At 38.8% G+C, this 26,153-nt stretch overlaps 1 protein-coding gene across 1 annotated transcript in view; it reads left to right on the forward strand.

Annotated features, from left to right (window-relative positions):
- Positions 1–22,862, forward strand: part of PLPP4 (phospholipid phosphatase 4) — a 45,257-nt gene extending 22,395 nt beyond the window's left edge. The window contains exons 5-8 of the mRNA XM_030951393.1: positions 931–1,055; positions 16,050–16,220; positions 19,923–20,111; positions 21,431–22,862. Coding sequence (XP_030807253.1) covers positions 931–1,055; positions 16,050–16,220; positions 19,923–20,111; positions 21,431–21,441 — 496 coding nt within the window. The 3' untranslated portion in view covers positions 21,442–22,862. The remainder of the gene's footprint in view (positions 1–930; positions 1,056–16,049; positions 16,221–19,922; positions 20,112–21,430) is intronic.
- Positions 22,863–26,153: the final 3,291 nt, after the last annotated feature.

The raw sequence follows: 26,153 nt of genomic DNA on the forward strand, positions 1-26,153 counted from the left end.
ATCAGCTCATTAAATTGGCAGCATGGGAGGAGAGAGCCACAGCATGTGGGAGCTCAGATGCCAGTGCCCCTTGTCTGATTAAATAGGAATAAATTCATTTTGTGAGAAGCATATTCTGTGTCCAGGTGACATCAACATGCACAGCAAAACAAACTTGGCAGCTAGGCAGTAAATGCATTCCTAAGTAGAACATTTCTTTCAGGAAGCATTATTTTGAATCAAGGGCTTAGAAAATATGTTTTAGGTATTTTTTGACTCTTTATCAAAATTTTAAATAATTTCAGCTGAAAAATACACATTTGAATTGAGTTCATGCACTGTGTAACAGCCCAGTGCTGCTTTTGTTGCTGGGATGTTTTGTTTCATTGAGGAAGCAATATTTGTGTTTGGTTTCTGATGAACCCTCTCTGCTGCAGAACTGGTGCCCTGACAGTAATGGCACTTGGCACTTTTATTTGATGGGTGCTTTTAAAATAATTAAGAATACACCCACTTCTTTAGACAGGAATAAGCTCATTTATCCTGCATTCCAAGCCAAGTATTTTGCTGTCAGCTTGTCTCTGAATCTGTGATCATTCACTTTTCTTTTCCACGTGGTTTATTGGCTCAGGATCAGTATGACACCAGTCAAACCTACAGGCCCAGCTCACGACAGGGTCAGGAGAAGCTCAGAGGTTTGCTCAGTGCACTGAGACAGTCAGCATCAAGGCTGGTTTGGATTTTGGTGGCTGATTTTTGGATATTCTGAGCTGGGTGTTTCAGCAAGACCTGTGAAAATTTGGGAGTCATTACACTTTGTGCAAAACTGATCACTCTAGGCAAGATTAGCCTGCATGTGTGTGATAAGCAGTAAATGTAATAATCATTGTGAGGTTTATTTGGTACTACAGCTTTTTTTTGTATTTTTAATATCCATGGTGTTTTTTGTAGACCGCGTCCCGATTTCTTTTACCGCTGCTTTCCAGATGGAGTAATGAACTCTGAAATGCACTGCACAGGTGATCCAGACCTGGTCTCTGAAGGCAGAAAAAGCTTTCCAAGCATCCACTCTTCCTGTAAGTTCACTTAAACACAGTGCCTCTTCTGTAAAAAGCTGCCCTTTCTGTGGTTAGGCATTGCTCTTTTTCTTCTGGATCGTGAACCTGATTTTTGCTGGAGGAGTCTGAATTTCTGACTTACCGAAAGTCAGAAATTTCCTTCTGGAAATAAAATTGTGAGCCTGTGACCCTTCCTCATCTTGGGAGCCACCTGAGAGCATTCAGTGTCACAGCAGGACTGTCAGCAGAGTGAAGCATATTCAAGGTTCCAGAACACTGTGGTTCTGAGGGATATCTGTTCCCCAGCGCATACCTTTGTCTAATAGTAAATATTTATTTTGTTCTATTCCAAAGAGGTAGGACAGTACAGTCACTCTTCTTTTGGCTTTGAGGTCTAGGTCTCGTGGTTTGATCAGGTACCCCCAGTTTGTGCTGCATCCTGACAGGTATTCAGGTGGCTTTTTGAGAATTCATCTACCTGATTTAATTAGTTTTACTAACTTAGGTGTTTGTAAAGGTTCCTTTTTCTGTCTTGAGAGGATGAGTTCTAGTGTGTTTTATCTCCTGTCTGATAAAACTTCTTTTCATTTGTGAAATAACTCGATTATTGTAAGCTTCTTTGGGGTTTTTTTTGGCACGTAATGTTTGTTGCTTTCAGCAACAGTTTTTTTTTCTAAGAGCTGCCAATTGAGAACCACTAAGTTGTATCTATGGAATTTTTTGGACTGTGGTAATTTTAAATTGCCTAATATACATATATTGCAAACAATTTGGGTGATGAGATGAATGAAATTGTGAGCTGATTTTGCTCCTTCTTTCTTGTTTGAGTCACAGAAATAAGTAAGAGAGTATTAGATGTTTGTGGGTGTGTTATAAGCTTTAGTTCCAAGCCAGTGGGGCAGCCACAGGAGGAATCCTGGGGTTTTCCTCTTACCTGGCACTGGTTGTATAAACTGAGTTATGGTGCTGTAGCTCACACCTAATTTATTGGAGCAGAATGATGTCCCAGAATATTTAGATCTAAATTACGAGAGCAGCTTTCTCCATCACTGACATAAGATTAGTGTGGCTGAGTTGACTGTATTTCCCACCACAAAGCCTTTTATTAAAATGTGATAAGAATGAAGAGATAGTATATAATCAGTAATTTTTATCACTTGGTAAGTGTATATCAGAGTGAGGCAATTCTGCAGCTGCTTGAACTACTTAGCTGTTTGAAGCCTGATGTTATAATATCTAAGTCTGACAAGCCTTAAAAATCCATAAATGTTTTAGTCTCATAATGGAGAAGAAAAGCATTTAATTTGACAATCATACAATGCTAACCCTTCTTCTCTGCAGCAAAATTATTTTGATAACCAAAATTGTCAGTTTTATCAAGAACAGTTTATGGCTGTGATCACAAATTTATTTTCTTGCTATTACTTCATTCCCAGTAGTATAAAGGGTGGTAACCAAAAGGCATTATGGGAAGCACACCATTATACTGCTCTCCTACACCTTTGAAGCAATGAGGATGTTTGGGATATAATAATTCGTGTTTGCAAATTGTGACATAGTTTTGCATTTTCTTAGCTCAAAGAAAACTCTTAGCTTTTCCTGTCTTAACGTGTGAGTATTTATGAAGTTTCCTTCCATAATCTCAGTCCAAATTTTTTCCTTGGCACCTTTCTCCCTTCCTTCAGCACAAGATTGTTACAAGGTAAAGGGAAACAATTCCATGTTGTATTGCCCACGGATTTAAGCAATTCCACTCTTCAGATTTCTGTCATCCTTCACTGTGTGTTGTGAAATTCATGAAACAGCACCAAAAAGGGTTGTTTGTTTGGGTTTTTTGTTTCTGTTAGTGTTTGGGGGATTATTTTTTTCTCTTTCATGACTGCAGAAATGTAAGTGGTGAGGATGAGAGTTGACATAAACTATAGTACCTCTCTTGGTATGATGGTTTTAAGTAGCCCACTACAATTTGGTATTTCCTACTTCACTTGAACCCGTAGGGAAAATAAATCACAAGTAAAAGCTGCCAGGCAGCTCATAAAGAGGGGTTAGAAGCTTCAGTCAAGAGCCATTCTCATCTTTGAAACAGTTTTTCTTAACGCATTTCTAGGATAGGCTGTCAATCACAAGCTTTGTTATAACAGAATCTAAAACTTCATCCATGCAAGACGAGGCCTTTAATGAGAAAATCTGTGGTGCTGTAAATGGGGAGCTGTGAGAGGGCAAAATGCAGGGATGTGTGTCAAGAGTGACAGCACTGGCACTCCCAGATGGCCTGGCCTGACCTTGCTTACTCCATAAAAATGTTGTGAACAGCCTGTTGCCGCTCTCAGAGCCAACTTGTGTCCTGAGGGAGAGTTCTCCTTCCTTGGAGCACAGATGATTTCCTTGGCCTCACCTCCCTGGGCCAAGGAGAGCATGGCATAAAAGAAGAAAAAAGTGTGGAGCACAGGCTGTTTCATAAAGCCAGAAAGGGACTTGCACATTCCACTGGATCAAAGAAATCTCTGGATCTTTTGGATTGTTTGGAACCTATTTTGCTTCTTTTCCAGTGTGCTGCCAATCTTGTGTGAAAGGATGGACCTTTGGCTGTAGGAGCCCAGACTCCTGCCCATATCCAGTAGCTCAGAGTTGCTCCTGAGTGGCACAAATGCTGCTATTTTGACGCCCAAAATAATTCCAAAATATACATTTATTTATTCCATATTTATAATTTCCATGGTTTTATAATCCATTGGCAATTTCATGCTAATTTAAAGCTAGCATCTGTGGGACCATGCAGCCTCTCTGTGCCCATACTTCATCAAAGCAGTGATGTTGAAAGATCATAAATGCAGCATTTTTTCCTGCCTGTGCCCTTCCTGTGTGCCTTCTGAAAAGTTTTCTTGCAGAGAACTTTTGGGCAGCCTGCCCTGGAGAGGCTTCATGCCATCTCCACCTCTCCAGATGTTTTTTCCCTCCTTGCAACAAGATGGAAACAGCAGCAGGAAGCTACAGATGAAAAATGAGCAACCAAATGGATGGACATACAGACAGAATGATTGAGTGTCAAACAGAACAAATTGTGCAGAAATCAGCAGAAAACCTTTTGTTGGCAATGATTGCCCAGCATGACAGCTGATGAAAAATGTGATGTATGGATAAAGAGAATTTAACTGAATGCAACACATGCAAGAGGAAAATTAAGGTGAATGAACACAGAACAATTAATTGGACGAGCCATGTGCCCAACTGCGAGCTGAAAAGATTGCTGAATTTGTAGGCATACGTTGTACTAATGGGATGGATAGACAGCTTTTTGTAATTGGTTTCTTCCTTTTCATCTAATGCTTGATGTCATTTTGACATTTGTGTCAGGCTGACAAAATCTCTCCACAAACAAAATAGGAACTTACGAGTGAGTCCTGGAGTGTTATTTATCTAAAAATCAATTTACAATGCTTGTAAATCCAGGTTTGTATCCAGTGAAGCAATTTCAGGTAGGCCAGATAGGCAGTAATTTAAAATGGAAAAGAAATCAGTAGGGTTCATTTAATTAACAGTTCTTGGTTACTTTGAGTAGCTTTATACATTTGCCAGCTCAAGGAAGATTTCACAATGTGCCAGTCTTTACACAGGCTACAAGAAATGAGCATTTCATTGGTACTTGTGTGGACAGGGAGGTCTGAGTCTATTTTGGTGACAGAATTTAGCATTTGTAATATTACCATGGGGTCATGAAAGAAAATGCCAGATTTCTAAATCCTGTGTTAATATTAATTTGCAGTTAGCAAATTAATATTTGGTTGGTTATAATTGCTATAATTGGGTAAATATCTTTGTTTGGAGAAGGGGCAAATTCTCTTTTCACTTTATATCCTGGTAATGGCGCAAATATAAACTGGTTCTGCCAAATTTTATGAGTTGGGTTTTGTCCATGTCTTTTTCCAGTTGCAGTCTGAAATGAATTTTGGCTTAAAATATGAATCCAGATCATCTTTCCAAGTTTAGATACAGAGCTCTAAATCAAAAGCATAAAGACCTGATCCATTGCATTCTAACTGAATCTTTGACCCAGATTTCACCTGTATAAATGAGGACACGCCACCAGCAGCAAACAAAAGTGCTTCAATAGTAGTATGTGTTTATGTTAAAATGGATAATAAATGAGTCTTGATTTATTACCAAAACCAGGACAACTTCATGGTTCCATCTGAAATGTTTATATTCATGTGTTGCTTATCAGAACAGTAAGCAGCAAATCAGCATCACAGGCTTGCTTCAAATATTGTTCAGTAAAATGGGCTGTTTAGCTTAAAAGAAAAAATTAAATCATAGACAGGGAGATGTCCCATATGCTGCTGTGATTGTAGTAATGGAGTCCTTGTACAAGCAAATATGGGTAAATAATAGTAACACAACACAATTTATTTAGAAACACCAAAAATCCTCTGTGAATTTAATGCCAGATTCTTGACCCTGTTTGCTTTCTTAGAGGAAGTGATTAATTCTTCATGATATAACTCCCTTTAGGCTCTTACTCTGCTCAAAACATTTGCAAGCAAATTGCAGTTGCCAGTTTTGGCTTCAGCTTTATTTAGTGACTATTTTTAAATGTGTTATTTCTGAGTTGGCCTAGAACTATAGAAGCTGTGTTTTTCAGCTAAGGAATTAGATTAGAAGAAGGTGCATGAAACTGGTTTTGGTACCTTTCTAGTGAAGCAAAAATAGTGGCTTGGTGAGAGGTTACTTCAAGCTCCTTGGTGCTTGTACTGCTGAGTGTTGGTGGTCAGAGGGAGATAGAGCCCATGGTGGCCACAAAACCCAGAGAGACATCCTGAAACTGATGTGTCTGCTGTGAGAAAAAATGAATAATCACTTGCTAGTCTGGTTTACATCAATTTATAGCTGGATTCATAGAACTCTGAGGATAAAGGTGCCTCTGGAAATTGTGCAGTTCCAGCCACAACTGAAGCAGGCTCAGGGTGAGAAGGTTCCAGAAGGTGATTCCCAGTTGAGTTTTGATTTAATGTGAAGATTCCACAACCTGTCTCACAGGGAAGCTGGTCCAGTGCCTGACCACTCAGTGAGAATGTTGTTTGTTATATTTAAATGCAATTTCCTGTGCTTCATTTGGTGCCAGTTCACCTTGTACTGGCAACCACCCAGCAGAGCTGGGATGTTCTTCCCCCAGTCCAGGAATTTGCATTTCCCTGTGTTGGACTTCAGGAGATTCCTGCTGGCTACTGATCCCTGAGAGAAAGATCCCATCAACTGATTGGAAGCCAAACTTGCTAAAAATCAACCATTTTAACACAGTGGCTGCAGAGATAATTGAACTTACAATTTCACATTGGATTGGATGGATTTATGGGAATAGAATCAATTAAAAATTAACATATCCTGTATAAAATTGCTATATCAGCAGCAAAATAAATAAAACACTCATGATTTTTATTTTTCTATCTGCAATTTAGTTACTTAAATTAGTTGGAAAAGTTGACTTTTGGATAAATTGTGTCCTTTTTTTTTAATAAAAATCTTTATTGAGTCTAGAGATTATTTTTGCAAGGAAAAAATAGAGTTTTAAAGAAATGATTTTGTGGTAGCATCTCAATTTTATATTTACAGAATGAATCTTAACACAGAGCTGTGCCAGAGCTTTCATTTCTCATGTGGGTGTTTTTGTTTTTCTTCTTTTTATTATATTGCTGAAAGAGGTTTGTAGATATTACTGTTGAATATTGCTGAAGAAATCAGAGAATTCAGTCAGGAATCTGAAATGAAGAATGCAATCAGAGGCAGTGGGGATAATAGCAGTGACTTGTGTTGTCATGTTTTGTAATTACCTCCTTGATGAACAAAGGTGTCTTGATGTGTTTGAGAAAGTAATGGCCCTTTAGAAGTGAAGAAGAAAATTATTTTCTTTGCCTTTTGAGCTAGAGTTTACACGTAGAGACAAAGTGGAAATACGGAAAAAGCTGAATTTAAAAAAGTGAGCTGCAAGTGTAAGTAAATCTCTGATTTTAGCTCCAATCAACCAGTTCTCCCAGCAGCTGCTGCTGGTTATGGGTTATTAAATCGCTGTTTCTTGGTTATTTTATCTGTTCAGTTTGCTTTCATCTGTGCAGGAGTGGAGCTTAATTACCTTTCAGTCTAATTCTTCCTTTCTTTTTTCTTAACCTTAGCTTTGTAGGCAAATTTTGTAAGCTAAGGTTAAGGTATTGGTTTCAGAGGCTGCAGAAGACTTTGTTGTGCTGCTGTGGATTTCAGCTGTATCTAAAGTAAAGAGCATTGTTCTTCTGCCTGACCTTTTCTGTTCAAAGGTCTCTGAGTCACAGCAGAGATCTAAAGATCCATTTCCATCTGTGAACTGTGGTGACAGCTCTTCTCTGGAGTGAAATGGGTCAGAAAGCACAAGTTTGATTTGAGATTGGAAGGCTGTGAACTCAGGGGGGGCTGGCACATCACTTTCTGACCATTCTGAGGAAGAAATCTCACTACAGTGCTGGCAAACATTGAGATTCCTTGAAACTGCCATTGCAGCGCATAAATCAGAGTATGCAGGAGGGTGTTCTACCTGTATTAGAGCTACTTGCAAGTAAACCCAAATATTCTGTGTCCATGGGGACTTTAAAACTCCCTACTGAGCACTCACCTTTGTGAGCTGGGGTGAGTCTTTTCCACCCTAAAAGAATTAGTTGTGATCAGTCTCCAAATCCTCCTTGAACACTCAAATCCCCTTTGAGCAGCAAAAGGGATAGACCTGACTGACACAAGATCATGTTCTTCTAATGCAAACAACCCTGAATCCAGAACAGTTTCATTAAAATCAGGAGTGCCAACTACAATTCTGCTATAAGCAAAAGAAAAATAACTCAATAAAACCCTTGAAACTGAATGATAAAGTTAAAATGCCGGGCAGCTCCCTTTAGAGGTGGCTGACTGATTTATCAAACAGCAGAAATCTCAGTCATAACATTTTCTGAAAACATTAATTTAGGTCTCTTGAAAGCAAGGGGGTATTAAAAGGCTCTTGAGATAGAAGCTATGAGATAAATGCAGGAAATCAAGTATACTATTTATGCCAGAAAGAGAAAAAGAGCACCTGCAATAGCCTCATTTGGATTTTGCTAATGCTGTCAGTTCCACATAGAAAACATGAGTTATTAGGTAATTTATTTCCCCTTCCTTCTGCAGAAGACTGAGCAAATAATGACATCAGTGTTTTTTCAAACAAAGCCTACATGACAATTATTTATGCAAAATATTTTTAAAACTAATACTACTTTGTTGAAAACTACTGATTTGACTGGTGGTTTTTTTATTGAGACTTTCAGTTTTCCTTTGTTTCAACCTGGATTAAGACAATGGGTTTGGAAGCCTCTCAGTCTGGTTCCTACATTTTTTATAAGCAACTGGGAACTTTTGGAGAATGATTATGTTGAAGGTTTCTGACCATGTTGGAAGGCAATGCAAGTTGGATTTGTGGATGAAATAGCATGGGAAGTATTTATAAAAAATCACAGGGGAGGTGGAGGGAAGGAAAAAAATCTCTGGATGATTTTACTGAGGGAATGAATCAGAAAATAGCAATCAGAGTGATTGACCCAATGTTTAGGCTATCAGAGCATTCCCATGGACATTCCACAGACATCAAAATATTTAAAACATCACTTGCTTAGTCATGCAAGAAGTTCTCTACCATATGATAAGCTATTTTATTCTTCATGTTATTAGCCTGTCTTTGCTGATCTCTTCACCCTGGGATCCATAGGACACGTGGCAATGATTCAAAGCTGTGCCAGAGGTGGTTCAGACTCAATATCAGAATAATCTCTTTCCCATGGGGGTGGTCCAACACTGGAAGAGGCTTCCCAGAGAGCTGGGCAGTGTTTGCCAAGCCTGTCACTGTTTAAGAGGCATTTGGACACTGCTCTTAAAAATTTGCTTTAGCTTTTGGTAATTTTTTAAAATTAAAACATAATTTAAAATAATTAACTTAAATTAATCAATTTAAAAATTAACATTAATTTCAATGGATTTAAAAATTAATTGGAAATTATTTTTTTTTAGCTTTTTCAGCCCTGCAGTAGTCAGGCAGCAGGATTAGATGATAATTGTTGGTCCTTTCCAACTGAAATATTCTGCCCTTTTCTGTTCTGTTCTCCGTGTTCCCTGCTCTGTCTGCCTTCATTACTTGCTTGAAATCAGTAACTTTGTGTGGATGAACACAGGAAGATCCTGTCTGAACAAATTGAATGACTAGTTGATGTAAATATCAAAAAAGTCAATAGGCAGTGTTTAAAAGATATTTATGCTGTCAAGCAATAGGATATGATATCAATTTCTGGCATTGTTTATGGCAAGGAGGCTGGAACCTCAATGAAAAATATCACTGTATGCAGAAATTCGTCTTGCAGCAGGGTAAGTGATGGTAGGAGTTAAATATGAGGAGGAGGAGAATAATTTGGGTGTGAATATCCATGGATCTGCCTTGATTCTATGCATTGTTGTATGGTATTTCTTGGAAATGAGATTTTACCTCTAGCAGCTGTAGTCCTGATACCTGGTTCACAGAGCAACCCTGCACTGGGGATGTGTTTAATCCCATTTGGATGTGTCCCATTCCCCCCAGCTGCACTCTGCTGGTTTGGGCTGAAAGCATTCTCAGGATTACTCCTAAATTAGGTTTCCATCTAGTCCCTCTCCTCAGTTTTGGGAGAAAAAGAGAGAAATCTCTTGGTTTTTGCTTCTCTGAGCCAGTTATAAATTTTGTGACAGCAGCCTGGGTGTGGATTCTCCTCTTAGCCAAGTAAAGACTCCACAGCAACTCTCAGAACATCCCAGCACTTCTCTGGTGACTGGCTGGTTGTGAATATTTTATTGTCTCTATCTCTTCACAATTGACTGCTCCACTCCATGTTTGTCACTGTGTATCATCAGAGATATTAAATCTGATTATATCATTTATGCTCTAGACTTGCCTGATGAAGCACTAATTAAATTAACCCAGCATTTGTGGTGTTTCTTGCTGTGTCACTACAAAGAAAAAAGGTGGCTGGGAAATATGTCATTAGAATGAAAGGACAGGTGGCTCCTCCTCCCCTTTTCCACTAAATAATTAAAATTAGTCACTTGTAAGAACGAAAATATTTTTACATGTTAAAAGACATCCATTTGTTTGAAAAATTAAAGTGATGTATGTGCTTCAGAGTGGAGAAATTATTGAATTTCAATAGAAATGTTTGCTGTCCTGTGATAATTTTTATAAAATATTACCTCAGTACTTGTAATTATAGTTGGGTATCTAAATTTGAACTGTTAATTATCTTTAGCTAGCAATTTCATGGAGGATAATCATATTTCCTTCACTTGAAAATGAACATTTTAAGTAACAAATGAGCTACAAGCCACAGGTTTTTGGCAGTAATTGCTGCTACTCCCCTTATTTTCAGGATAAATCTCTTAATTAACAGCTGTATGGCACTGTCTCACTGAAATATTTCATCCTTTTATAAAAGAATCCAGGGAAATATGAAAAGGATTTCTTAGATATGCAAGCAAAAAAAAAAAAGGTCCTGAGGGGTTTATTGGCTTCTTAATTCAAACTCTGAGTACACTCAGGAATGGTTGTGTTTAATGTTTCTGCCTCTTCTCTGACATAATTACCTGTGAATACTCAACAACAAGGGCTGTTGGAATTCAGGAGGGGCTTGGGAAATGAACTCCTTAATGTTCAGTTTTCCAGCCTTAATTATAAATCAACTCTTTCGAGTCTGTTTGAGGTTCAGATTATGTGTATGCCTCAAAAAGATATTCCTTTTTTTCTGAATTAAAAAAAAAAAGTGATTTCTTTATACAGGAATCCTGGAGGTGTAGAGCAGTGGTTCCTCACTGGGATTTATCCTACCTGGCCAACTTAATTAATTAAGTAATTATTATTGATTAATTATTTTATATAATATTATATATAATATTATTTTTATTTATTTTAATATTATTATTTATTTATTTATATTTTTTTTAAATTCTGGATTTATTTTACACAAAGGATGTAGGGGCACTGTGGGGTTTGGGTTGGAAACGACCTTAAAGATGATCCAGTTCCACCCCCTGCCATGTGCAGGGATAGCTCCCACTAGACCAGGTTGCCCTAGAGTCTTCTCTTCTCCATGCTGGACAATTCAGTTATTTAGGACTTTGAAAAGTTAGTTTTCTCCCTTTTCTTTGTATGCTTAAAGGTATTAATCCCAAATCTACTGTGTACTCCATAACAGAGAGCAACTCTAGTTTTGCTGTTTTCACCAGCAAGCTTCATTCCAGACTGAATTTGGAATGAAGATGCCCAATTTTCCAGTCCCTGATTTTCCAAGAGAGTTAATCAAAAGTCTCTCTCAAGAGAATTTCTGGCAAGTTTGGAGCCCATTGGATTCAGTGACAGCACAATCCTGCTGTGCAGCCACTTCCTCCTTGAGTCCTGGTCCATTTGAAAGTGGGGGTGAAAAAGGCTCACAGACACTTGTCTTCCCCCTGTCCAATTCTACTTCTGTTCATAAAACCCAAATTAAAAGTTCCTCTTGCAGATGGTGGATAGATCAGGCTGCATTGCTTTGCACTTTGCAGTGTTGCAGGAATAAATAACATTTCTCTATTCCTGCTGTGTGTCACACCATGAGAAGAGAAGCAGTGATTTTCTGTATAACCCTTCCTGCTCAGGCTGGGCACAGCCCTGGGGTTTCCATAGTTCCTTTTGGAAGTATGAAGGGGATTATTTGCAGCACTAAAACTGGTCTATTCCAGTAAACTCCTTGACACTGCTGACCATGAGTTTGACAGAAGCATTCTGATCCTCCACTGGCAAAAATTTCCATCCATGGAGAAACTCTTCATCCTGTCTTCTAACTGTATTTTACATGTTAATCTGTACTCTTGGGCTAATTTCCTTCAAATAAGTTTTAAATAATAATAATAATAATAATAATAATAATAATAGTCCCTGAATGAGTGATGCAAATACTTGGCATGACAAGAGGTTGAGCAGGATGTAATCCTTACCCAGGATGTTACTGATAATGTAATTACAGAAAAACAGGAAAGCAGGAAGTTGCCCTGATCCATTGGTTGGAATTTGATATCTCCCAGTGTTGACCTGGAAAAGAAAAAATTTCTGTTTGTAGGGATTATTTGTTGTTAAATATGTCATAAATGTCCTCATGGCCATAATTTGTATTAGAGCTGAAGAGGCAATGATCTAAGGCTTATGCCTAGGCTGTGCTTAAAAAGAGAAATTATTGAAAGTAATTCCAGGATCTGAGCTGGTTTAATCTTCTCTTTACTGTGTTCTCAGAGAAGGAGGATTTTTTTCAAGGTTTCTACCCATGGAAATGGAAAAGTAGGCTGTAGAACAGGTTGCTTTTAGTACTTTTGTAAAAGGTGTCATGAACTGAACAAATCAAAACTTAGTTCTCATTTTCTGTGGCAAAGAGATGCATCCTGAAGCCACCTTAGGAATTTCAGGTGAGATGAGGTATCTGGAAAGGTACCTAAAAAAAACCAAAAACCCAAAAAAGTTCATAAGAATTCACTGTGACAGTGATGCAAAAACAATATAATGACTAATGCTCTTGCTTTTCAGATAATATAAGTCTATTTTTATTCCAACATGTGTCTGTCACCAGCATCTCTTTTTTGTTTCCCAAGTCCCTGCATACATTTGTATTTTGTGATGTGCTTTTCATGTTGCTTCTGCTGAACCGTCTTTCTCTGTGAAAAGAAATTAATAAAGCTAAGCCAAAGGGAAGGTGATTGACTGTCCCAGTTGGAAAAAAAGAATTTAAAAATATTTTGTGAGAATAAGCTCATAACATTCTTTGGGAATTGTACTTCTATAAAATGCTCTTTGAATTGAATTTCAGCATTAAAATTTATGCACTCATTTGGTATCATACTTTTTCCTTCAAGAAAGATAAATATTTCAGTCTTTGAACATCTTTGAATATTTCAGTGTGAAACTGAAAACATTCAGCAGTAGCCCTAGCTGCTGGAATTCCTCGGTAGGCTGCTAAGCAATTCCAGTGATGAATAGTCTGTGTTTGCACTTGGGAAATGCACAGTAATCACTGCAAAAATAAAGCATTGCAGACAAAGGGATGGATCATTTTATCTGATCCTTAAAAAGGCCATTCAGATGGTTGTTTTGTAATTTGATGTCATTTAAGTAAGTTGAGGGGTTTTCTTTAGTTCAAAAACTGCTTAATGTAAAAAAGTCATTTATTGTGTGCTTAGCAAAGCATCCATTAAAACTTGAGAGGCTGAAAATCCTCCTGAGGTAGTTTAAATTTCAGAAAAACACTCACAAAAGCAATTACATTTTTAAATGAATAATTTATTTGGGGTGCTTTAGATCAGATTCTTGTTTACAGTTTCTCACCTTATGCATTTCAGCTTGGTAATTGGTTTGGTCTGTACAGACAGGTTTTTCAGCTCACCTAAATTGCCTGTCTGGAGGGAATCAGGTGTCAGGATGGGATCTGTGGTGTCTCCAGGTGCTGTCGTCCTCCTTATTCCTTCTGAAGTCCTTTTTTTTAAAAAGAACATCATAGAAACAAACAGAACAATTGAGTCTATGGTATTTTTATTTATTAAAATAGTGACAGTGCATTTTAAAGCATTTTAACGAGCCGTGACAGAACCTGTGGCTTGTCTCATGAGAGTTTTTCCTGAGTTCAGCAACTTGTGGCATCAGGACTTTGATTTGAGTTAGCTACACCAGTTGGTAAAAATATCTCATTTCCTCATTCCTTTCTCCTCTTACAACATTTAAAATCAATTGAATTTTTGTGTCTGTAATTTGTATCAACGTGTTTCTTGTGTTAATGTTGTTTTAAATTAATTCAGACTGATTTTCTTCTGTTCATTTACATCAATGCCTCCAAAAAGGGCTGGTTGGTATTTTATATTGCTTTTCCCTTCTTTGTATAAAAAGAGTTTGATTTATTTTCTGGAAGAAGGCAGCTTAGAAGTGGTTTTGTATTGCTCTGCTGAATCTTTGGGATCTGTCTTCCTAATAACTTTTACTAAGACAGTAGGCAGGGTGTGACCCTTCAGGGCATATGTGTATTTGCATTTACTTCATGCTGCAGTGATGTATGGACTCCAGCTGGTGCAGGAAAAAGTGCTCAAATATATTCTACTGATGGATCCATTCTTTAGTGTAAATATCACCTTTAGGCCCAGGATTCTTGAAGAGTGAATTGTTTTTCTTTATGTTCTTGACTGACATTTTCAAAACAGAGTCATCAGGCAAAGCTGCCCACATGGGGTGCACAGCAATTGAGCTGTCTTGAATTCTGCAGTTACTTTTATAATGGATATCCCACATCCCAGAGCATTTTGCTGTTAATTCCATGGTTTTTGCTGCTGACTCTGCATGCACTGGGACTGTTGGGTCAAGCAGCTCTTTCTGGATTTGCACTCTCCAGGGTAAGGGAAGTCAATCTGAAACTCTGCAGTGTAAGGCTTCTCTGCACAATGGTAGTTCTACAACCACAATATTAGTTTTATATATTAATATATTATTGCAGTATATTAGATATAGTATATTATATATATCTATATATATAGAGAGAGATATGTATAGAGAGAGTATATTAGTTATATTTCTTTTCCCTCTTATATTAGGTGTGGGTTCCCCTAGAGGAGTGTTTGTGACTCTCTTCTTTCTGCCTTTTAATTTAGAGGAATACATCCACCACCTAAGGCAAGATCAACCTTTGTGTTTATTACAAAATATAGAACCTGCTGAATTTCCGTGTTCTTCCATGAGCACCTCCTTCTGGAAATGTGGCAGACTCTGAAAAGAACCCCACAAATTAGGGGGAAATAGTCTTTTTAAAATATCACCAGATTCTCTCTAAAGTCTTTTTAGCTTCATCTGCTGCTGCTGTGCACCATGCTGACAATTGCTGGTAAAATTGCCTGGTAAATGGTATTAGTCCTAAATATGAGTCTGTGTGAACTGAACACCTACTTTGTACTTTGGGCAATATTCCTGTAAGCCCTCTAGATTGTTGGGCATTGCAGATTACCTGAAAATGAAACCACAAAGCAATTGATTCTTCTGCCTGGGAACGCTGCCTTCAGATATCAGTTCACCTAAAAAATAATAACCTCAGGTGAAAAATAGAAAAATGAAGACAAAAATATTTTTGGAGTGGGAAAGTTTTTGCTTCAGGATTGCATTTGATGTTGCATATCCGAGACAGATTTCATTTTGATCACTCAATTTACTCATCTGGAAGATGAAATGATGCAAACAAGTTCTTTCCTTGTCCAGTGTCTCTCTGGAAGGTACAAGAGCTGCAACAGGAAAGTTCAGTGCAGAAACTTGGTGCCTGAGTTCTCTTGTCACTGCCACTTGTGCATGTTCTATAGAAACTGGGTAATGGAACCTAAAAATCTCATTTAAATGTAATTCAATTACAGTGCAAACTGTCTGAATCCTTTTCTGCTTTGAACCTCAACGTTTTAGAATAGGTCTAAAATCAGGAAAGATGTGCTGAAGGTTGAAGCATGAAAAAGCTTTTGTGACTGAAGTTAAAAATTTGCTTAAATGTTTAATTTAGTGTCTGCTGTCTCCCCCAGAGGAAAAAGGTAAATTGCTGAAGGAAGAAAAAATTTAAATTTCTGTTGGATAGGTGAATGTCTAGAGGCAACACAGTGTTTGCAGACATGTCAGATTATGTGAAAGCTGAGTGTATATATGAGAAAAAAATCAAATTGCTTCTGAGTGTTCCCTTTCCTGGTTGCTTGCATTCCTCCATAGGTAACACTACTGCTGTGGAAAATACATCTGTGTCATGGATCTTGTTGGAGAATATTTTTTCTCATTCCCTTCCCCAAAAATGTGATTTTTTTAAAAGTTCGCAAGATGATGACTGCTTTAATTTAAAAAAAAAAGCAAAAACAAAAGAACCAACCAACCAAACCAGCAGTAATTACAGTTCACTGCAGTGATGTGCTTTGCTTTATCAGTTGCATTTTCAGGCCTTGGCTTCACCACCTTCTACCTGGCTGGAAAGCTGCACTGCTTCACGGAGAGCGGCCGGGGGAAGAGCTGGAGGCTCTGTGCAGCCATCCTGCCCCTCTACTGTGCCATGATGATCGCCCTGTCACGGATGTGTGACTACAAACACCACTGGCAAGGTCAGGCATGGACATGCCCCATTTTCCTACTCTTTTTTTCCTGAGTTAGCCATGGATTTCTGTTGTAATACGACACAAAATGAGCGACGCTCATGCTTTGAGATGTTTAAGGTAAAAAAGGTTTATTTCTGAACTCTGATATTTATAAGTGATTATGGATTGGAGGATGAAATTGCTACTTTTTTAACTACACCAGTCAAACTAACAGTTTATCAATTCTCCTTTCTTCTAGGAAGGAATGTAAAACAATTATTATTTATATGAAAAGTGCGTGAGAAACTCTATTACAAAAATGTAAACATCCGAAGGTTTAGAAGAACTTTAGAAGAACATGGTGACATATTTCTTTGATTTTTTTCCTGTTTCAGTACATGGTGTGATTTAAAACACCATGCTGTGCTATAGATTTCCTTTGCTCCTGGATTGATGCTGGGGTTTCCTAGCAAGGCTGGATTAGCTAGCACTGACCTTCAGAGCTTCAGGCTTCTGCCACAGCATCCTCTCCTCCCTCACAGCAGGAGTGCAACACCCATCAGGTCACTGCATCTGGCACTGTTGTCCCAGAATCCGTCAAAGTTCTGTAACTGATGGGGAAGGTTGTGCTATTTATCAATTACACACTCGTGTGGCAATTCAGAAAAGCCTGCCATCAATTATTTCTTTTACCATTTCCTGACCTTCTTTATAGCCACCTTTGTAGCTTCCTTGCTTTTACTCATGTCTTCTGCTAAGTAAACCAGCCTGTAATTACTTTTTCCCTATTTTTCTCTGTATTCTTGTAAGAAATATCATGCATGGTATTTCTGATGCTGTTATGTAGGTCCCCTTGGCTTTCTGTGGTATTGCCAGTACTGCACTGCTGGCCTTGCAAATTGAACTCCCCTCAAGGTCCTGAGTGCTCCTTTCAATTACCTGAAATTTCAGTTCCATACTGGTTCCATGCTGTTTCCTGTTTTCCAGCACTGTGGTGGGTTGACCCTGGCTGGACACCAGGTCTGTCACTCCCTTTCTCAGCTGGAATGGTGAGAGAAAATGCAGTGAAAAGTTCATGAGTTGAGATAAGCTGAGGGAGAGATCACTCAGCAGTCGCTGTCGTGGTGACTGGAGCAGTTCCTGCCCCTCTCTCCTCACTGACCTTCTCACATCTTCTCATTCCTCTCTCCAGCTGCTATTTCAGTTGTCCAGATTTTTTCCAGTTTTTTACATCTGTTGTCCCAGAGGTGCTCCCACATCCCTGCTGTGCCCAGCCTTGGCCAGTGGCAGACCCATCCTGGAGCTGCCTGGTACTGGCTCTGATGCACATTGAGATTCTCACAGAAGCCACCCCTGCAGCTCCCTCTGCTACCAAAACCTGGCCCCAAATCCCAGTACAAAGACACAGCATTCTGTTGGTTGTTCACATAATTTCAATTAATTGCTGCATTGCTCTGTCCCCCTGAGCACTTTCTCATCACTCAGCAGCAGAATCAATCTCAGCCACGCTTTCCCTCACCCTGCTGTGCTCCTGCAGCTGCTTCATCACCAGCCATTAGCCTTGACATGTTCTCTGAGGAGCCTCCTGCTTTCCAGCAGAGCCTTGTCTTGTTTCAGGACCTATTTCTCCTTTTCTCAGTGACCCTGGGGCTGGGAGAGCCTCCCACACAAACCTGCTGAGCACGAGGTGCGTTCTCGCCGGGCTGGCAGGAGGCGCACAAAACACTTGGCCTGAGCTCCTTGTTAAAGAGAAAAGGAGGAGTGGGAAGAAATGTGGAGAGTACAGGTTTAGAACAGTTTGCAGTGTGAACTGTCCCTTGCCAGAATTATGAATGGGCTGAAAGGTGAGGCAGGTGATGGTGGTGTGCTTTGTGCATGGTGGAGGAACGCTGCACCCAGGGGTTGGGACTCAGCTCATCACAGCTGCTCCTATTCTGCCTTTGAATTTTAAGGAGATGGAGCTGCAAACTTGTGGGAATAAATTACACTGGACTCCATTTTCTTCATGGTGGAAAAAGGCCCGTTCTGTATTCACATAATTCATTTTTATACAGATTTACAGACTTTGTGTGGGACTCTAATTGGTTAGGAGTTTTCTTGCCAATTACCTTTACTGGTTAGTAACAAGTTGTTATTCTGCATTGATTGGTCACTCAAACTCTCAATTTCTACATGCAGGGAAGTTGGTTGTGAAAGATAGTTTTCATTTTTCTGTCTAACAGTGTAAAAACAGTTTATGCAGGTGCAAGTTATCTGAGAATTGCACCCAACACAGGTTTGTAGAAAATTAATCTTGTCACAATAGCTACAGTTTTTACAAGTTGATTGATGCTGTACAGTGAAAATTCTTGCCCTCAGTACCTTTATCACCATTATAGTTTGGTAGAGCCAGGCTGATGAAATCAGTCAGCTTCCAGTGTGGGTAGGATAAGTTACTGTCTGCACACAATCACCTTGTAAATTCCTGTTTGAGCCCCTGTTAGATTAATTTGTGATGGATTCATTTTGTCCTTTTGTGTGGAAGAAGAGAACATAGGATAGAAGGCATCTCCTGGATTATTCCATGTAGTCCTGTTCCTCAAATGTGACTTACAGTCACATCTCTTAAATTTATCCACCTCACTATTAAATTTTTCAGGTTTTCTTGCTCCAGCCATTCCTGATAAAAGGCATCTCACTTCTCTATTGATTACAAACCATCTATTATGCATTGAAAATTGAACTACATGGCCTTTGTTATAATAACAATCACAATGTCAAACCAGGGTATTTAATCTGTATTTAAGGACTTTAGACAAAAATAATTTGTATTGATTTATTCTTCTTTGCCAGTAAACTAAATGATTCACTATTTTTATTAGACTTTGGGTTTTTTGAAATTAAAATAATGGGATCACAGGTACACACAGATGATGTGGTGCTGAATCAGTCTTGTTAAAATAAAATGTGTGGTCAGGTCATTTTAACCAGTTCCTTTTGCCTCACTTCATTATTCTTCATATTAAATCTGAGGCTTTCACAGAGTGTGTCTGTCCAGTGAAATTTTTCTCTTGTTGATTGTAAATGAAGCACAAGATGGGGTGAATATTTTAGTGGGGTGAGTATTTTCTGGTTATTTTAATAACCAGAAACAGAAGGAATCCTCCATAGAAAATTTTTAATTGCCTAAGTGTGAGAGCTGCAAATATCTCATCCAGTAGCCTTACTTATCTGCTTTATTTTCTGATAGGAGTATGGGATAGTAAAAAACATCAAAGAAAGATATTCAAGAGGTGTTAAATCAGTTAACAGGCATGCTTTGTCTTTGACCTTTCAGATGCTTTTGGCAAGAATTCATCCAGTTTGAGCTTGTTCTTGGCAGTCTGCTTTTTTAACTGGGTGAACATCCATGGGTTGGGTTGCCCACCCACAAGTGGTCAGCTGTGATCTGGAACATCAGGAGTGTTTGATACCCCGTGGAGGCCATTCTATTCCCAGTGTTCATCTCCCAAAACTGAGCCAACCATCTACAGTTTGGGTGTTCAAAATATTGCACAATTCCCAAGGATGGATTTTGTGTGTCTGGTGTGATTGTGGTATTTGATTCCAAATTCTTTAGGAAAATTCAAAATTCACATTTTCTGTGTTAAACACTTTCACATCAACCAAATGTCTTTTATTTGCAGTTTTCACTCCTGGCTGCCCTTCCCCTTGTAACGTGCTTCTGGTTTTGTTGCTTTTTTCCTGCAGATGCTTTCGTTGGAGGGGTGATTGGCCTCATTTTTGCTTATATTTGCTACAGACAGCACTACCCTCCTTTGGGCAATACAGCCTGTCACAAATCTTATGTCAGCCTGCTGGATCAGACCTCAGTGAAGAAAGAAGAGAGACCCACAGCAGACAATGCTACTGGGCTGCCTCTGGAGGGAATAACTGAAGGTCCCGTATGACTTTGAGAAATGTGCAGAATGAACTTTTAGCCTTCTCACATTTCCTCCAAACTGGTCTCTTAACAGTGGTTCTTAATGTACATTTTTTCTTTTGTTTCTTTCCTTTTTATAAAGGGAATTAAAATATTTTATTTTTAATGCCATGGCACCATCATAGTTTTAAAGCTAAATTTTCAGTTTGTACTGACTTGCTGAATTATCTGTTTTCATTCTACTGCAAGCACGTGGAACTACTCAAGGGAAGGGGAAAGCACATTATTAAAAAGAATCTCATGTGGAGAATGGTTAAGAGAGTAATTTTGGGATCTGGTTGAGTATATACTAGATCTGAAAACAGATTTTCTGAAGTACTGAGTATCTTCTACAAAGTTCTGGTCATCTTCAGCACTCATTGATTTTGATGGGTGGCGAGTACACAGAGCACTTTTCATCAGGTGTTCAACATCTGTAATTTGATAATTTAGGGCATCATCCTTATGTTTATCTTGCTGCCTTCTGACATTAACAAAAATCTCCATATGCTGGTGGAACTTTGTATTAATTGTCAAGTTTTGCCAAGGTTGTTCTGAGCTACTAATGACTAAGAGAGCAAAAGATGTGGCTGGTGAAGTGCTTGTGAGAGCCAAGCCTTGTGCATTAGTAGTTCCACAAGATGATTCTCACCTTCAAGAAGCTCCATGCTATTAAAATTGCCGACTAAGAACAACATACAGGATGGATTAGAAACTTGGTATTGCACTATCAGCAATTTTTGAGAACTCTTGCAGTATTTACCATCAAAACAAATTCGAAAGAAAACACCCATTGCATTTAACAAGCTGAAATCTTTCAAATAGATGTTTAAAACCCCCTAAAAGTGGGAGGACAAAGAAACACAAAGTTTTCTGTGGATCTCGTTGTGCCATGCTCATTCTTGTATAGTGACTCACTGCAGCATTGGTGACCTGAGGAAATGCAAAGATTCTCATTCGTGACTTTGGGTGCACAACCACAAATGCCTGTGGTGGTTTCCAGCACTGTAACATGCCCAGAGGAAGGCTGGAGACAGTTTTCCACCAATCCCATCCCACATTTTCAGCCCACCATGCTCTTGGGCATGGTGCTTGCCAAGGTTGGTACCTGAATCGGAGCTCACGTGAATCAAACCACTGTTGGCATGGAAAAGGTTGACAAGTGTGTGACCGAAGCTAATTTATTATCAGTAGGATTCTGTTTGTTAGGAATGCACTATGCAGTATACATCACATTCCTGTGAGATGATGTACCTTTGGATGGCAGAATGTCAGATTCCAGGTTTTTTCTCCTTAGGTATCCTGTGAAAAATGCACACCCTGGCAGTTGAACATTTCTTGGAGCAATCAAGATAATGTTGATCAACGACCACAATTACGGTGCTTCAGACTGGAGGAGACTGCTGCCATGATTATAATTTCTGTGTTCCTGTTGGAATATGCATCAGCCTCGTAGACATTTTGTGATTCAAACAGCTCAATGTCTTTATGTAAGGCTTGCCATTTATTTTCCTCAAAGCAAAGCTTTGTAGATTTTTTTTTTTGAGAAGAGCTGCTTCCTGATTGGCAACACTTGAATTTTTATAAAAAGCAAGTAAATTAGGGTCCCCTTAAAAATAAACCTGATAACTATGTACAAGAGGATGCAACCTTGCTGTGTATAAATTTATATGATATTTGGAAATGGCTATAAATAGGAAGTGACATTAAGGAACAGAAGGTAACAGGAGTGAACCCGGGAGGTTCTGTAGAAATCAGAAAAAAGCAGAGCTGGTACAGTTTAACTGAGCCAGAGGGAGGATGCTTCACTTACAGAATTCTGAGCTCTACAGCAGAGACAGTTGAACTTAGCTATGGTTTTCCTGGTGAATATACAGCAATTCACAATACCAGCATCAGCAAAGCAAAATTACTTGGCATTTGCGCTGGATTTGACAGAACACTCCTGTGGTGTGGTTGAGATCTTATTCTAGAAATCCACAGAGTTCAATGGAGGTTTAATCTTCCTACGAAGTTTTTAAACCATCCTACAGAATTCTGTAACAAATATAGTTTTCTATTACTTATGTGGGAGGATTACTGAGAGCCCCAGAGCCAGGGTGAGGCTTAGCCATCAGCTCTTTCTTTCAGCAGGAACCCTAGTCTTCCAGGTTATATGCAAATGTTTAAAAAAGAATAAATCTTCAATCAAAATTAGAAGTTTAATACTGATGCATAGAGCATTTTGCATGTTTTTGTATAGATCTGGCTTATTCTCAAAATGGAGTGGGGCCTTCTAACTGTGCTGTACACATTCTCAGTATTTTAATGGCTTTTGGTACAGGCAGGCTGTCTTTGGGAGGAGGAAAAGCTCTTCCAGCCCTCAAGTGAGTAGTGGCTGCTGAAGGATTGGAACATGAAGTGTAATACAGCATAAAACCTGAAATTGCAGGAGTAATTGGTGATCTCAGAAAAGCAGTAAAGAATAACACATTTTAATGGGAATAATTCAATCGAGAGTCATAAAGGAGACAATGTAAAAGGTTTGATTAAAATGTAATTAAAATTATGAAAGACTTAATGGAATGAAACTTGTGGAGGGATCTGTAGGTGCCACAATCACCAGTGCAAAGTCAGCGTAGGGAAGGCATTTTTGTGGATCAATGTATTTTAATCTCATGCTTTCTCAGTGTGAAGGAAATGTAATGTTGTAATGCACCAATAAAACAACACATGAATGTGGGTTTGTACATCTGTGTGTTATCATTTTTTTGAGAAGAATATAATTTAGCTAGTTATTCCCGTTAATAAAACATGTAGAGCATCACACAAAAAAAAGCCCTAAAGAAACAGTGTTACTGATAAAGAGTCATTACTGATGATGTTAAAATGGAGCAGCCTCCCTCCTTTAAACAAAATAATGCTCTTCAGCTTTCCTCCAGGCAAAGATACAGTGTAAGACTGCAAGGGTGAAATTCTCCAATTGTTATCCAGCTAAACCCAACAGGTCCCTTCCCTTGGTCCCATTCCATATCCCAAATAACCCTGCAAGTGCCATATTTAATAACAAACTGGTTAGGCTAGAACAGGAGGACAGAATTGAATCAAACACAGCAGGGATATCCTGAAACCACGAGACTGGGAACCAGAAAAATGTCCCCACAGTGACTGCAAATTTCAGGCACTGGGTTAGGAATAGAGCATTTGTGCTGATTCATTCAGATTTTGTTGCTTTTTCCTAATTTGGCCCTCTATTTTTTTTCCCTGTGCATTTCCCTGTGCATTTCCCAACAAATTATTTCTATTTAATGTGAAAAGAGAACCTCATTTTCCTTCTTTCTATCCATGGCAAAAAATACTTGGCTATGGATTGGGGTGAAAAAAACCCCCAAATCCAAACAAGCTCCAGCCAGACAACTCAGGTTGCCATTCTCCAATACACAGAATCTATGAAAAAGACATATTTTTGTTTTGTGGTACTATAATTCTAATTGCTTTAGGAGAACTGCTTTGGATCACTGAGCAGATCACATCCTGGAGCTGGAATAAAGCCTTTACATTGGTTTTTTGTCTTAAAATTGCTAAGCAGGACCATGTTGTTGGACAGTTAGGAGTAGCACCCACAGGCATTATCTGAAATCAAATTTCTTATTACTCTTACTCATCTTTACAAGATAAATTGTCTCACCTGTACCAGAGTACACTCCACACTCATCTCATAAGCAGAATACCTAAATTGCTGTCCTAAGAGGTTAAAATTAAATTAGAAGTTTCCACTGGGATGCACCCAGTTTATTTCAGTTTATTATACAGAGAACTCCTGTTCTACAGGTGTGCAAATTACTCCCTGCTCAGGAACTTGCCCTGAACAGAGAAAAAAACATTTTCATTTTGCCATCAAATTAAAATTTGCTCAACCTATATAAAATTAAAATGACAAGACTGGGTAGGTAACTCCAAATGCACTGAATTAACAGAGATTCTTTTTGCAGGTACTACAGGTTTTTTTCTGAAACTTGCAGAAATAACAAAACAAAAATAATAAATTAGCATTCAGACTGGTCCAAATTTTGAACCCAGATAGCTATAATAAAAACGTCTGAGCTGCAACAGATATATGCTGAAGTTACAGAAGTGAAGATCTGCCCTTTATTATTTTCTGGAAAAAAAAAAAAAAAACTTTCCAAAGGGAAAAGCAAGAGGCATTTGGGATAACCCACATTACATAATCTGAGTAGCAAGGTATGAATGGGGCGTGAAATAGAAAATCCTCTCTCAGTGCTTTGGCTGGGTAAAAACAGCAGAGATGCATTCAGCCAGTTCAGGAGGACTGCACAAAGTCAAGCATGAAACACAATTGAAGCAGCTCCAGGAACCTTAAACCTTTGGACTGGATCTCTGTTAGTTTGCCAAAAAAGCTCTTAATTTCACTGGCAGATTTGCAGCAGCCATGCATTATTGTACTAGATTTTTAACGTGGTCTGAAACAAGTTTATTCCTAGGAGTAGATGGGGCACAAGGACACTCTGGTTTTTATAACAGTGATTATCTCTGGCTTGCGTTTATTTGGCTTCTTGTTCACAGATGTAATTGTGCTTTTTAATTACATCCCACAGCACTGTGCTCTCTGAGCTCCTTTGGGCCCCTGGTTCTTTCCATCTGCAGAGCAGCTTCTCTTCTGGTGATGAGAAGGGGAAGAGAATTGATGGTGACATGTACACACCTTCTGGATGATGTCTGTCTTCCTTCCTTTTCATCTTAATTAGATTTCCAAGTCCAATTAATGCACTTATATATAAGCAACATTCACCCACAAGACAGAGTGCAGCTCCAAAAAGGACAAGATGAAATTGCAGAATTGCCCAACTGAATCCAGACAAGCTCCAGCCAGACAACTCAGGTTGCCATTCTCCAATACACAGAATTTCTCACTTTTTAAGCCAAAGGGCATTTAAAGAATTTTAAGGCTTTTGCAGCTCTTAGTTGTAGTATTTTCATGGTCCTCCACCGTGGGGAGGAAATGATGACTCTGACTCCGTGTTCTTAGAAGGCTAAATTATTATTTTATGGTATTATATTATATTAAAGAATACTATACTAAAACTGTACTAAAGAATAGATAAAGGATACTTACAGAAGGCTTAACAAGATAATAATTAAAAACTCATGACCCTCTCCAGAGTCCTGACACAGCTGGACCATGATTGGTCATTAAGTTAAAACAATTCACATGAAACAATCACCTGTTGGATAAACAATCTCCAAACCACATTCCAAAGCAGAAAAACACAGGAGAAGCAAATGATGTCATATTGTTTTCCTTTTTCTCTGAGGCTTCTCAGCTTCCCAGGAGAACAATCCTGGGCAAGGGCATTTCTCCAGAAAATGTGACAGTGACATTTAGTGTTGCAGTGAGAAAGGGCAGCCAGTAAAGGGAAGTTTCCAAACGCACTTTCACTCCTGAATTCAAGTGAATTCTCCCCCTGATTCACAGCAGATTTCTGTTTTTCTCATTTCTCAGGTTATAGGCAGAGCACACTCACACCTGATCTGGCAGGGACTGGTGAGTGCCCTGTCACACTTCTGGTTTGGAGAGAACACCTCAAAACATCCTGGTTAGCATCACTCTCAGTGACCTTCTGACACCATTCAGACTAAGAGAGAAGAGCTGCTAATTAAGATCCAAGCTCATCACATAATTGCTGGAAGAGATGTAAGCCAGGGAAAGTTTGATTTATTAGCTCCAACAGGCTTGCCCAGTGCCCCTTGCTGGACACACAGAGGAGAGGGCTCTGAAGGCTCCCAAGAGGCAGATTATTGTCAAAAATCTTGAGATTTTTATTAATTGTTTTTGTGTGTGTTATGGTTACTGGGAGAAAGGAGCCCCCACTCTTTTGAGGGTGTTATTTACAAATAATTTATTGCTACTCAACAGACTGTTGAAAAATACCTCCTTTACCAGGCAGGCTGAATACACAATTCTCTTCTGTTAGTCTGTATTCTGTTCACATCACCCTTATCAGCATTACAGAGCGATTTGT

The sequence above is a fragment of the Camarhynchus parvulus genome, chromosome 6 (genome assembly GCF_901933205.1).
Source record: "Camarhynchus parvulus chromosome 6, STF_HiC, whole genome shotgun sequence".
NCBI classification, from domain to species: Eukaryota; Metazoa; Chordata; class Aves; order Passeriformes; family Thraupidae; genus Camarhynchus; species Camarhynchus parvulus.